We start from the raw sequence: 13,873 nt of genomic DNA on the forward strand, positions 1-13,873 counted from the left end.
GAAAATGTAATATTTCAACAGTTCATGTATCTGGAAAACAAATGTCCCAAAACTGGGATGATTGACGATGGATTTAAGAACTGTGCAAATCCCCAATCGGCTATATAAGGGGGAGTGACAGAATTGAAGGGAACTGCTCTCGTACAGCTTTGCGGTGCAGAAGGGGCTCGTGGGGACACCCAATAAGTCCCCCCGCAAGCGTGCACACGGCTTCCCGCACACACCGCCCTACCCAGGCGTCTGCGTGGCAGGGGCGGGGAGCCACGGGCGCACCCAGCGTGGCTCCGCCCCGGGCGCGCGGCTCGGAACTACCGCTCCCAGAAGGCTGTGCGAGTCCGTGAGGGAAGAGGCGGTGGCGGCGACAGGAAGAGCCCGAGCGGCGCCTCCGGCGGCGGGTGTCTACTCGGTGGTCTGTCCGACAGCTCCTGGACCCCGGACGGAGGACGCAGTCCTAAACGGCCCCCGTAGCCCCGGGCGCTGGCCCGGGCGAACCGCCGCCTCCGCCCGCGGGACGGGCGCGGGGCGGGATGTAGGGCGCTGGGCGCGGAGGCCGCGGGCGCGGCAGGGGTAGCGTCTAGGGCGCGCCGAGGATGGAGAGAGCGATGGAGCAGCTCAATCGCCTGACGCGCTCGCTGCGCCGCGCGCGCACCGTAGAGCTGCCGGACGGTGAGCTGGCCGCGGGCTAGGGGCGCCGGGGGCGGGGCTCGGGGCGCGGGGAGGCCCGGCGGGGAAACTAACGAAAAGCTGAACAAACGCCCACATTTACTTTCCTTGGCAGGGGCCGGGCTGGGACCCCCTGCTACCCCTCGCCCGCCGCTCCCGCCCGGGGCAGGTGGGAGTTGGGGAGGGGTCCGGGCTGTGACGGTTCTGCTGCTAGAAGAAGCAGGGCAGACCCAAGTCTTTCCAGACTATCGATTAGGGGTTTTGGCGAAGGAGCAGAAATATCACCCGGAGGGCGGAGATCCGGATTCAGAAAACATCACAGTTGTGGGCCATTTTACAGTCTGCCTGCTGGGGCTAGAGAGATGCTCCCCAAGTAGTATTGTTTACCTTAAGCTGCTGAGGGGAATTAAGCAGTCTTTTCTTTTTCTAAATGTAGAGCACTGTTGTATTTTGACAATAAATAAAAGGATGTCAGATATCAAACATGTACTTGAAGTACTGTGTGTGTTTACATATATACACTTTACTTTAATATGCATGTCTGCCTTCATTTATTCATCAGACGGAGGGGGCTGGGGCGCTTATACAAAGAGGAGTAAGGCATGAGCCCTGTCGTTTAGAAATTTTAGTTCAGTGTGCCAGGATTTCTTCAGAATAGGTAAAACACTAGTAATAAGATGAGAAAGAAAGCCATTTTGTTTGCAGCCTCGTGAATTCAGATGGTTTAGCGGTAGTGGGAGAGGGCAGTGCTGTCTCTAAGAGGCTTGATTCTGTATGCCCAACTGAGAGAAAGGGTAGGAGTTAAGTCTGGTGATTTTTTTTTTTTAATGCATTGCATTAGTTTATCTTATATCATTTTAAAAAAAAATTTCTTTGAATTGCTGCTGGGGAGGTGATCTGTAAGGTTAGTGAAGGGGAAATTGGGTGAGAGCCATAAAAGAAATGTGGGACTGGAGACCTGAGGATAATTTTCCTGAAAAAAAATTTCCCTAGTCTCTACTTATGATTCAGAACGGGATGATTTGTGGCGACTGTTTCTCAAAAGATAATTTTGTACTTGGTACCTTGCTAGGGTAAAGTAAGAGACTGAAAATGATCCTGATTTTAGGAACAAGACTTTTGGCTTCAACGTTTTCTTTCTCTGTTTTCTTTCCACCTTCCACCTGAGTCCATTTCTTAAGTGTTGATCTCACTCATTTTCCGCAAATTATTGGTATCCGTTGCTGCGTATGTAGTTTCATTTACACGGTGTTTGTATTGCTCAGTTTAAATCCCGTTTGTTTGTTTTTTTAACGTAAATGTGACTTAGAAGACTTTGATAATGTTTCTTGTTTTAAAAGTAATGTGTTTTCATTGTGGAAAATTTTGAAAAGAAAGAAAAATAAAATAATCTGTCATTTCACACCCAGTGAGAAACAGTGTTAGTATTTTCTTTATTTCCTTCTATTTTTATTTTTTCTCTTTCTCTACTGAAACTAAAATCATACTGCATATAGTCTTTTATTTTGCTTTTAGAAAACATATAACATTTTTTATATCTTTAAATATGCTTAATTATTTTGTAGGATTTAATGTAGGTTTATTTTGTAGGTTAATATGTAACAAATATTGAATCTAATTTTTGTTTTTATAATAGATTTTATGAGGAACAGCTTTGTATATTTTTAAATCTCAGTCTGCCTTTATAAATATTTCCTTAGGATTATTACATAGAAGAATATAGATCTAATTATATCAGCATTTTTAAGACTGAGTATCAACCTCTCAACTAACTCTTTGGAAAAGAAAGCTCCACCCACAGTCTGAGAGTCCCTGGAAACTAGAGTAATTAAAAATAAAACTTTTTCCCATGTTGCTTACATTTGTTTTTCTTTGATTATAGTGAGTTTGCTCATCCTGTCCTTTTAATTTATCTTTGTCCCTAAGTTCTGATGAATCTTTTTGAATTCTCTGAAATTGGCCCTTTCAAATGTGTGTGTGTGTGTGTGTGTTACATTCTAATAATAAAAATCTAGATTGTTGTGCTTTCATTTTAAGGGCTGAACAGAAGTTCTGAGATCTGTCTAAATTTAGGAAATAATCAGATGTTTATCTTGCCTTGTTAGACTTCAGTGATTAATAAGCACTTGATTGGAGCTAATTATTAAGGTTGGAAAGTTTTTAATCAGCCCTCTAAAATTAACCTTGTTGCATAGGATTAACCTGCAGATATTTTATTTATTGAATTGAATTCTGGGAAAACATATTTGTGTTTCCTTGGGATGATGAAAACCTGAGTATTCCCTCTAAGTAATGGAGTGCAGGTTGTTGAGTCATCTTAGGCAGGGCTAACAGGAATATTCTTGTGAGAGAGGAAGTGAAGGGAAAACAATTATTTTAGGGATATAGATTCTCTCTGGACTTTAAAAAGTTGGCTTATATTATTCATTTATGTGGAAAAAGTAATCTTAAACTACTGCATTTACAGTGAATGTAATTTGTTTAATAAAATAATAGAACTTGAGCCCATTTGCACATATATTTGAATGATGATTAGGATAATTATCAATTTTTTAAAAAATCTCTCCCATTTTATGGTTTGATGAGACATTGAATATAGCATAGTGAATCTGAGCTTCCTGTTCTTTGAGGTTTTCCTTTTAGTTGCTGAGTTCTGAAATGTTATTAATAAAAATAGCCAACATATCTGATAAAGTGAGAGATTGATTAAACTTTTCTTATCACTCTGAAAACTTGTTATATACCTAGTTCTCAAGATTTCTTCATGAGTGTGGAGAAGGAAGCACCTGACAGCAAATTTTATTCAGTACTTTCTTAGTATAGCATTTCCTGGATAGTCTCCTTCTAGCATCATAGTTGTGGTTATATTTGTGTCTTCGTACCTTTTAGCGTATGTGAGCTATTTTTTAGTAAGGTTAGATACTACTTAAAAAACAAGATCTACCTCTAAATTTTATCTAAATGAACACCCTATAAGTAAAACCCATGCGAAACTTACGGTGCTCACTTAAAAGTATGTACTATCTTGATTTATAAGTTTAAATTCACAAATAAGGGTATTTCCTGTTTATGACTTTGTTTATTATGGAGTGACTTAATTGAAATTGTCATGGTTTAGAAGTTCAGATTTTTATTGGGGCGTGTATTATATGAGAGAGAAAGAATGTTGCCATTCTGAGGGAGGCTTGGTGAAGTGCTTTTCAACTCCTTTTGGTGAATCACTGTTAGATAATGAGAATAATTTAGTGGTTGCAGTCAGCATTTTGAAAAAATTGAGATGGACGAGAATAAAACAAGTTAGACTGTATTGTACATGTTAAGAATAGTATTGTAGGGCTTCCCTGGTGGCGCAGTGGTTGAGAGTCCGCCTGCCGATGCAGGGGACACGGGTTCGTGCCCCAGTCCGGGAAGATCCCACATGCCGCGGAGCGGCTGGGCCCGTGAGCCATGGCCGCTGAGCCTGCGCGTCCGGAGCATGTGCTCCGCAGCGGGAGAGGCCACAGCGGTGAGAGGCCCGCGTACCACAAAAAAAAAAAGAGAAAAGAAAAAAAAAAATGAATAGTATTGTAGACCTTTTGGCTATTTATATAGTGTATACTGGGGGCAGTGGAAGATTTTTCTTGTGGGGGCTTTGGAATCAGCCAGCTTTGAATTCCAGTTTAGCCACTTAATGCCACCATCACCGGCTTATTAGTGCTTCAGCTTTCTCATTTGTAAAATAGGGATAATACTAGTACCTACTTCAAAAGGTGGCTGTGAAGATAAAAGAGATGATGCATATGCATGTGAAGTGTTTAGAACAGTGCCTTTAAGGTAATGGTTTAAAACATGTTGGCTGTTATTAGTAGGATTCTTTGGTTTTTAAATTATTATTATAGTGAAAGAGTTGTTGCATCTGCATACAGTACTTGTGAATGTTGACTAGGACTAAATTGCTCTTCATGTATACATTCAAAAATAGTAAAATAATGAACAAAAATGTGAAGAAATGGTAACTTTTTTCTCTTCCTCTAAATACTTCAGGATATATTTCTACATATATAATGTTTTTTCAAACATAATCACAATACCATTATTAGAGCCAACACAAGTAACAGTAATTTTAATTCTCATCAAATACCCAGTCTGTGTTCGGTTTTCTCCTCTCAGAAATATTCACTTAGAGTTGATTTGTTTGAATCAGTATCCAGTCAGGTCCACACATTACATTTGGTTGACTCATCTCTTAAGAATCTTTTAATGATAACAGTTCCCCCTCTTTTTTCTTTTTCTTTTTAACTTTCCATTTTTAAGTAATTTTAGACTTACAGAAAAGTTGCATAAACAGTACACAGTTCCTGTATACCCTTCACTCAGCTTCCCCTCATGTTCACATCTTATACAACCAAAGAACAGTGATCAAAACTAAGGAGTTAATATTGGTGTAATACTGTTAGCCACATTCCAGACTTTTATTAGAATTTCATGAGTTTTCCCACTAATGTCTTTTTTCTATTTAAGGATCCAATTGAGGATACCACATTGCATTTAGTTGTCATGTTTCCTTAACCTCCCCTGAACTGTGATATTTCTTCAATTTTTCTTTGACTTTAATGGTCTTGATTAAGAGGACTGATCAGGTATTTTGTGGAATTCCCCTTAATTTGGGTTTGTCTGATGTTTTCCCATGAGTAGATTAAAGTCACAGATTTTTGGCAAGAATACTACAAAAGTGATGTACCCTTCTCAGTGGAAACTCAAGGGCTACAAGATACTGATATGTATTATTTCTGGTGATGTTGCCCTTTATCAGATGATTAAGGTGATAATCTGCTGGGCTCTCCACTGTAAATTCACTGTGGGGGAAATACTTTGATACTATGCAAATATCCTTTTTCTCAAACTTTTACTCATAAATTTTAGTACTGCTATTAACTTTTTAAGGGCTAAATGGGACTTGTCAGGTTACTTCTCTGTAAGTAACTTATTAAAAAACATAAAGCTCTAATATGCATTGAATTGAGGAATGACCATTAGTAATACATAAAAGTAAATTCAGGGACTTTCCTTGCGGTCCGGTAGTTAAAGACCTCGCCTTCCAAAGCAGCGGGTGCGGGTTTGATCCCTGGTCTGGGAGCTAGGATCCCACATGCCTCGTAGCCAGAAAAACCAAAACATAAAACAGAAGCAATATTGTAACAAATTCAATAAAGACTTTAAAAATTGTCCACATCAAAAAAAAAATACAAACACTATCTGAAATTTATATAAGTATTGCATGAGATCATAGATGTTATTGACTTTTAACTTCTTTTGGATCATATTTCTGTGAATTTATTCTATAAAAGATAATAAATGAAAATGTGAGGTAAGTAATAAGTAAAAATAAAACTTAATGCTGTTTCACAAAAGCTTCTAAAAATTTCTTGTGTTATTGACAAGGAGCAAATACTATGTATATGTAATGTTTTAAAATAATTTTAGCATATTTATCTTTGATATTCATATATACTTAACATTCCTCCAAGTACTTGTAAGTACGATGAAACATTGTGCATTATTGCAAATCTTGCAATACCTCTGGTGTTTTTCACTATCCATAATCTTCTTCCACCTCTTCTCCTAGCTTTTTATTTAGAGTTAAGAAAACTCTAAAGTAGTCATAAGTAGGAAAGAGTAGGAGATAAATTAATTCCTTTTCTTTTTTTTTAACACTTAGATAATGAAACTGCTGTTTATACATTAATGCCAATGGTTATGGCTGATCAACACAGGTGAGTGCCTATTTACAAATTTATATATTTTTTCCACAAATTTATATTTTTTAAGAATATAAATTTACCTAAATGTTGCGTACACACACACACAAACACACCATAGAGTTTGGACATAGGTTTTGTCCTGCGGCAAGTTATTTAACCTCTATTATAAGTTTCTGTCTGTGAAATAAGAAACAAGATTTTCTAAGATCCGTATCAACTGTAAAATTCTATGATAAGAGATTTTCTAAATGCATAGTCAGAACTTAAAACAAGTAATTGCTTGGTCACTGACAGTGAAAAAAACATGATGGTTTCTGTTAGAGGTCACTACTGATCTTTATAGCAAAAAGTTAGGGCTGATGGACAAGTTATTCCCTAATATTCTACTACTTTGATGTTCTTTCTATTGATGTAGTGTTGACACTTTTTTTACAGGGCGCACGTGAGGTGTGGTTGTCTGGCTGTGTGATGAGATGTTTATACTTGTAACAGACAGCTGTGCTGTGGTTAGCCATTGGGTAGTTTGGTATTATGAGGAGAAAGTAAAGAGACACTGTATTTTGAAACACATTTAAAATATAAATGATTTTTTTGCCTTGAACTCCTGTCTGATATAATTAAAGCATGTTTTTGTCTGATTTTTCTTATTTGACCAAAATTAATATAGATAGGCTCAACTTTCTGCAGGGGGAGCAGCCAGTCCTACTCTCTCTTTGCTTCTCAAGAATCTAGTGGGGGCTTCCCTGGTGGCGCAGTGGTTGAGAGTCCACCTGCCGATGCAGGGGACACGGGTTCGTGCCCTGGTCTGGGAAGATCCCACATGCCGCGGAGCGGCTGGGCCCGTGAGCCATGGCCGCTGAGCCTGCGCGTCCGGAGCCTGTGCTCCACAACGGGAGAGGCCACAACAGTGAGAGGCCCGCATACTGCGAAAAAAAAAAAAAAAAAAAAAAGAATCTAGTGGGAGCTGAAGCCAACTTAGGTGTCCTCAGAGCAGGTGACATAGAGCGGCAGACGAGGAGCCCTTCAGCACCAGTTTATAGGTGAGGGCAGTTGGTTTTTGGATGATGCTGCACTGGCTGCTGTGCTATGCTTAAGAGAGTAGTGCCTTGTTTTTCGGCTGATGTGGGACAAAACCTTTTGAATAATTGGTAAGAGTAACACTAAACAGCTATTAACTTGAGTTATTATGTTTTTAAAAACTTTTTTTTTTAACCTTGACTCAATTTTCTTTTGGCATAGGTCTGTTTCTGAACTACTGTCAAATTCAAAGTTTGATGTCAATTATGCATTTGGACGTGTGAAAAGAAGCTTGCTTCACATTGCAGCAAAGTAAGACTAAGACATTTTGGATTAAATTTTGGTCTAGAGTAATGATCAGTAAGCTTTGAATCAGTGTGTTCCATAGTAGTTATGGAGAGAGATGAGAACAGACAGCTGAGTGGTTCTTTGTTTTGTCGAGGGCATAGTGTGCTATGCTTACATTCTTTCACTAGATAGATTGTTAATCTTGGGATTGGACTCGAGTCTTATATCTGATGTTTTAGCTTGCTCTAGATCAGATTAGAGGAGATTAGGCACGGGGATTATCTTTCCTGGATATACTTAATAGGGTACATTCACCAAAATTTTACTTTTATCCCACCAATACAAGATTTTATGTGCTAATTGCATGTGAAGTTGTTGGCTTTATATTTTTTACTTAGCTGTGGGAATGATTTTTATTCATAATTTTCCAGTGTGGAGCTAATCAATTTGTTGATATCTCATCACCCTTTAGGATTTAGGTTGCGATTACTCTACCTAAATAAAATTGATTTTTCAGTATAAATTTGGATTCTGGAAAGCCAAAAGTTGAGAGTACTGTATGGTTTCTTTTATGTGCTAATACTTTATTTCACTTTATATGAACTTCTCAAATACTTCATAGCTTTTGCAGTAGAATGTACCATCTTGAAAGTAGAGGATATTTACTATTTGTGACAGGAGTTAAATTGTAGGTCAGTATGGACCCCCAAAATAATGTGTTTAATAGGGCTTTTTGTTTTTTAATTAAGCTATGTCAACTATGGCTGTTTGTTAAATGTGTCTGAACTGTTTTTAATATTGTTTTAGTTGTGGATCGGTGGAATGCTTGGTTCTGCTTTTAAAGAAAGGAGCAAATCCTAACTATCAAGATATTTCAGGCTGTACACCCCTTCATTTGGCAGCTAGAAATGGGTAAATATTTTTTCTTAAGTAGCTTAAGTTGTATTGTTATGACTAAGAGTAGTCAAAGCACTCTACCTTCATTTGGGATTTTTTTTTTCTTTTGCCCAGTATTTGCCTTGGGAAGAGGGTCTTGGATTATTTTGTTACACTTTTAAATAACTATAATTTTAATAATTCATTGTTTTCTAATATTTTTCTTCTTGAAGATATATTTGTCAAAGTTTATTTTTACTAGTATTATAATGACATTTTCTGAAAAGCATAATTTTCACCTCTTTGTTTTAGTGTCCTTTTTCCTGGTAGTCTTTTGCCTTGTTGAACTCCATGGCTTGTTTTCCACATTGTTTAGTTAATTTTATTAATGCAGTTAAAGACAGAGTAAATACATTATACTTAGTTTTTTTTTTTAATAAATTTATTTTTGGCTGCGTTGGGTCTTCGTTGCTGCACGCGGGCTTTCTCTAGTTGCGGCGAGTGGGGGCTACTCTTCGTTGCGGTGCGCGGGCTTCTCATTTCGGTGGCTTCTCTTGTTGCAGATCATGGGCTCTAGGCGTGCGGGCTTCAGTAGTTGTGGCTCGTGGGCTCTAGAGCGCAGGCTCAGTAGTTGTGGTGCACGGGCTTAGCTGCTCCGTGGCATGTGGGATCTTCCCAGACCAGAGCTCAAACCCATGTCCCCTGCATTGGCAGGCGGATTCTTAACCACCGCGCCACCAGGGAAGTCCCTATACCTAGTTTTTTTGTGGAATTATGTTTAAAATGAAAATAAGTAGTTTTTGATTCAGGGCTTGAGGAACTTTACATTTATAAACATTTTTTGAAAGCTGGAAAACTTTTCTATGGAAGACTATTCCTATGTGTCTCTTCTTTTGATTACTCTTGGAAGTATTTTTGTTGACTGTTTTGAACAGGAATTCTAGGTAGTTGAGGTGGCTGCCTGTATGGGGCTAAAATTGTCCACTGCCTCAGTCTTAGGCAAAATTTTTGTAGACAAGGATTAAAGTGGAACCAGAAAGACTAGAACCATAGTGATGTCTCAGTTGGACAGAGGAGAAGCATAGCCCTTTGACCCTGTCTGGTCTGTCCCATTTCCTGACTTAGCACGTGAACCAGTTTAGTTGTCCACTAAACGTGTAACGTGTTGATTAAATAATTGTTTTTTCTAATAATTGGCCACATTAGGTATGTTGTAGGGTGTCACGCCCAAGGTCATAGACTAAATCATTCATTCCCTTGTTGAATTGATCTCAGGTCTAGATACATTATCCCAAATGTTGGTAGGATAGTGACAAAACTCTCTGAAAAAGTTACATATAGAAAAATACCTTAGTACAGTGTCTCAACTGTAAATGAAAGGACAGATTGGTGCACAGCAGGGATAAAATGTCTACTGCTGTTGTAGTAGGAGACTTAGTCATTTAGGAGACCATTGCTTTTTTTTTTTCCAACTTTGTTGAGGTATAATTGGTAAATAAAATTATAATATATTTAAAGTGTGCATCATGATGATTTGATCTATACATTGTGAAAGGATTTCTGTCATCTAGTTAATTAACATATCCATCACCTCACATATTTATCTTCTTTTTTTTTTTTTTGGTGAGACATTGAATTTGGAGACCATTACATTTTAAAGATGAAGAAATATAACAGATATTATTACATAATTCATATGGTAAATCAGTGAAGAGAAAAGGAGTAAGAAGAGTCCATAACCCTAACATAACATCTAACTTGGATGCCTTTCTATTTCTATAAAGATTACTTTTGATGTTCCATACTTAACTGTTTTGGTTTTTATATATTGAATGAATGCCTTGTACAACTTAGAGGTGCTCAGTAAATGTTTATTAAGTGACTTGATTACTTGTTGCTTCCTGTAGCTTTTGATGGTTTCAGAAATAGTCTTTGGCTCTAATTTCTCTATAAGTTCAAATTTGTCTAGACTGAAGCAGAAGTCATAGGTGAATTCTACCCCTTTTGCTGGTCTATCTGGTTTATGGGGGTTTTTGTTTTGTCCCTTCATGTATTGTTGTCAGAGGGGTAGAGTATTTCTCTTGGCCTGCTTTAGTGTTTCTGTCTTCAGCCATCAGTGCATTAATACTAAATTGCCCTCCTTTCCAGTGGAAAACCCAGTAAGCTGCCTCCGAGCACGTGGATGACTGGTCCCTGTGTCATTTGGGTTACCATAAACTTCTTATAATTGTTGCAGTATCTAGGCAGGAAAATAATTGTTTCCTGTACAGTAGGATCCAGCATTGCTCATGATTGTATGAGAATATAAAAAGGGAAGACTTAAAAATTATTGTGTATCCTTACATTGCATATTGGTCAGATTTGAAACATTTTTTCTTTTTTCTTTTTTTAAAAATTTTTTTGCCGCACCACCCCGGGATGTGGGATCTTAGTTCTTCAACCAGGGATTGAACCCGTGCCTCCTGCAGTGGAAGTGTGGAGTCTTAACCACTGGACTGCCAGGAAAGTCCCAGAAACATTTTTTATTTTTTGGGCTAGATTGTGAGCTCATAAAGGGCAGAACTCATGTGTTAGTTAACATTTTAGCTCCATTCTAAGCAGAATTGATGTGCACTTAGTTGGTCTTTTTGATTTACTCAGGGTTCTGGAAAATAGCAATAATGATTATTAAGAAAAAGGATATAGTTCTCTCATATTGTCCCGTACTTTTGCAGTTCATTTTTGGGAGGGGGATTATGGATTGCTGCTTTTCTTCAACAATCTCTACCCTAAACACTTCTTTGGAGCTTTTTCCCTGGTACAGTCCCACCTAAGTGTTTATTTTGACAATATGCCAGTGGTCCACAACAGGCTTCTGAATAGATTTTAGAAATCCAGCAATATGGGTGCAGACACACACACACACACACACACACACACATAATTTAAACAATGCAATATTAATAAGACTTTCTGGTCTGTTGCCTCACGTTACTGAAGATTTATTTTCTAAGGTTTTTATAACAATGTGTTAGATGAAGGAACTTTGTAAACTTTTTTTTTTTTTTTGCGGTACGCGGGCCTCTCACCGCCGCGGCCTCTCCCGCTGCGGAGCACAGGCTCTGGACGCGCAGGCCCAGCGGCCACGGCTCACGGGCCCAGCCGCTCCGTGGCACGCGGGATCCTCCAGGACCAGGGCATGAACCTGAGTCCCCCACATCGGCAGGCGGACTCTCAATCACTGCGCCGCCAGGGAAGCCCACATTGTAAACTTTTGAGCTTAAAAGTTTAGTCAGAGCTTTGTTTTATTCCATTTCTTTGATTATAAAGCTGATTTTAAATGACATTTAACCTCATTTCAGATATAAAAAAATCAAAGCAAGGAAAGTAATTTGTTCTCTTTTAAAAGGTTTATTCAGTTAATAAAAATTTTAGCTATTGATTATAAGATTTAATAATTAGTAATCAGTTAGCTGTGCTTAGTACTGAGTTGATTAAAGAAATATGATGTAATCCGTGGCATGAAGATATTTATTATCTGAGTAAATAGTTATATATATTACATGTATTATGTATATTCTCTGTATGTCATATATATACATAGCATACTTGCACAGGGTTCCTGGACCCAGTTCCACTGTGTGTGTGTGTGTGTGTGTGTGTGTGTGTGTGTGTGTGTGTGTGTGTGTGTGTGTACGTGTGTACGTGTGTACGCTTCCCCATATCAGCAAGCAATTCTCGGATGCCAGCAGAGTGTCCTAGAAGTCAGCTCAATTCTGACTCTATGTACCTTCAGGTAGAAGCAGATTCTGTAGGTAAAGGGCTCAGTCCTGTAAGACCACTCTCTACTTCAGATGCCATTTGCAAGCTCAGTCACAAGTGGTGCTTCTGACTGACTGGCTACAAATTGGAGGTTCCGACAACCCCCTCCAACTCAGGATTCCAGTCGAAAGTCCAGGTTGTTATCAGTACTTTTGACTGACTGGTTATAAATCAGAGGTTCCCACGATCCCTTTCTTGGGTTCAATTAATTTGCTAGAATGGCTCACAGAACTCAGGAAAATATGTTTGTTTACTCACTAGATTACTGATTTATTATAAAAGGGTATTAAAGGATACGAATCAATAGCCAAATGAAGAGACAGATACACAGGATGAGGTCCTGAACAAAGAAGGTCCCGGCATGGTCACACGGAGAAACATTTTGATTCCCATCCAGGAAGCTCTCCCTGAAAGGGACAAAAAGCGCTCCTTTTGGGTCTTTATGCAGGCTTCATTACATAGTCATGATTGACTTAAATCATTGGCCACTAGCAGTTGATTCAACCTCCAGGTGCTCTCCCCTCCCTGGAAATCGGGGTGGGACTAAAAGTACCCTGTAGTCATGTGGTTGGTTCTCCTGGCAACGAACCCCCACCCTTGGGTGGGACCCAAAATTCACCTTCCCTGAAACGTTTTCAGGAAATGAGGGCCATTGCCCTTAACTGCTTAGGAAATTCCAAGGGTTTGGGAGCTGTGACCCAAAAAGTGTGGATTAAGACCAAATATATGTTTTTCCCATAAATCACAGTATCTCAATACTCATATTAATACTATATATACTATATTGTGTAACATTATACATAATATGCTATTACACATACCCTATTTTATATTTTTTATGTGTATATATATATATAATTTACTCAACTAGATCATAAACTTTTTCATGCCATGGATTAAATCATATTTCCTTAATTCAATACTGAGCATAGTTAAGCATATACATAAAAAGCATATTTTATTTATTTTTATATATATGGTATGTGTATCACTTTGTTTCCAAAGCATGAATTTTCATTTAATTATTTAATGAAGGGGAAATTGAGATAAATGCTGAAGAGTGACTGGGAATGCTTAGGCTAGGAGGAAACATTGTGAGCAAAATGAAGTGGTAGGCAGTTCAAGAGGCGGCAAAGGACTTTTGTAGACATGTCTCCAAATAAGATACAGGGGGCTTCCCTGGTGGCGCAGTGGTTGAGAGTCCGCCTGCTGATGCAGGGGACACGTGTTTGTGCCCTGGTCCGGGAAGATCCCACATGCCGCGGAGCGGCTGGGCCTGTGAGCCATGGCCGCTGAGCCTGCGCGTCCAGAGCCTGTGCTCCTCAATGGGAGAGGCCACAACAGTGAGAGGCCCCCGTACTGAAAAAAAAAAAAAAAAAGATACATAGATGGCCACACTCATTAGTATGGCTATCAGAAAAACAGTGTTGACAGAATGACAAGTGTTGATGAGGATGTGGAGAAATTGGGACCCTTGTGCTCTGTTG

The 13,873-nt window shown here is 38.9% G+C and overlaps 1 protein-coding gene across 1 annotated transcript in view; it reads left to right on the forward strand.

Annotated features, from left to right (window-relative positions):
- Nucleotides 1-319: 319 nt before the first annotated feature.
- Nucleotides 320-13,873, forward strand: part of HACE1 (HECT domain and ankyrin repeat containing E3 ubiquitin protein ligase 1) — a 94,960-nt gene continuing 81,406 nt past the window's right edge. The window contains exons 1-4 of the mRNA XM_007465774.1: nt 320-666; nt 6,362-6,416; nt 7,644-7,733; nt 8,517-8,621. Coding sequence (XP_007465836.1) covers nt 591-666; nt 6,362-6,416; nt 7,644-7,733; nt 8,517-8,621 — 326 coding nt within the window. The 5' untranslated portion in view covers nt 320-590. The remainder of the gene's footprint in view (nt 667-6,361; nt 6,417-7,643; nt 7,734-8,516; nt 8,622-13,873) is intronic.

This window comes from Lipotes vexillifer, unplaced genomic scaffold (genome assembly GCF_000442215.2).
Source record: "Lipotes vexillifer unplaced genomic scaffold, Lipotes_vexillifer_v1.1 scaffold732, whole genome shotgun sequence".
NCBI classification, from domain to species: domain Eukaryota; kingdom Metazoa; phylum Chordata; class Mammalia; order Artiodactyla; family Lipotidae; genus Lipotes; species Lipotes vexillifer.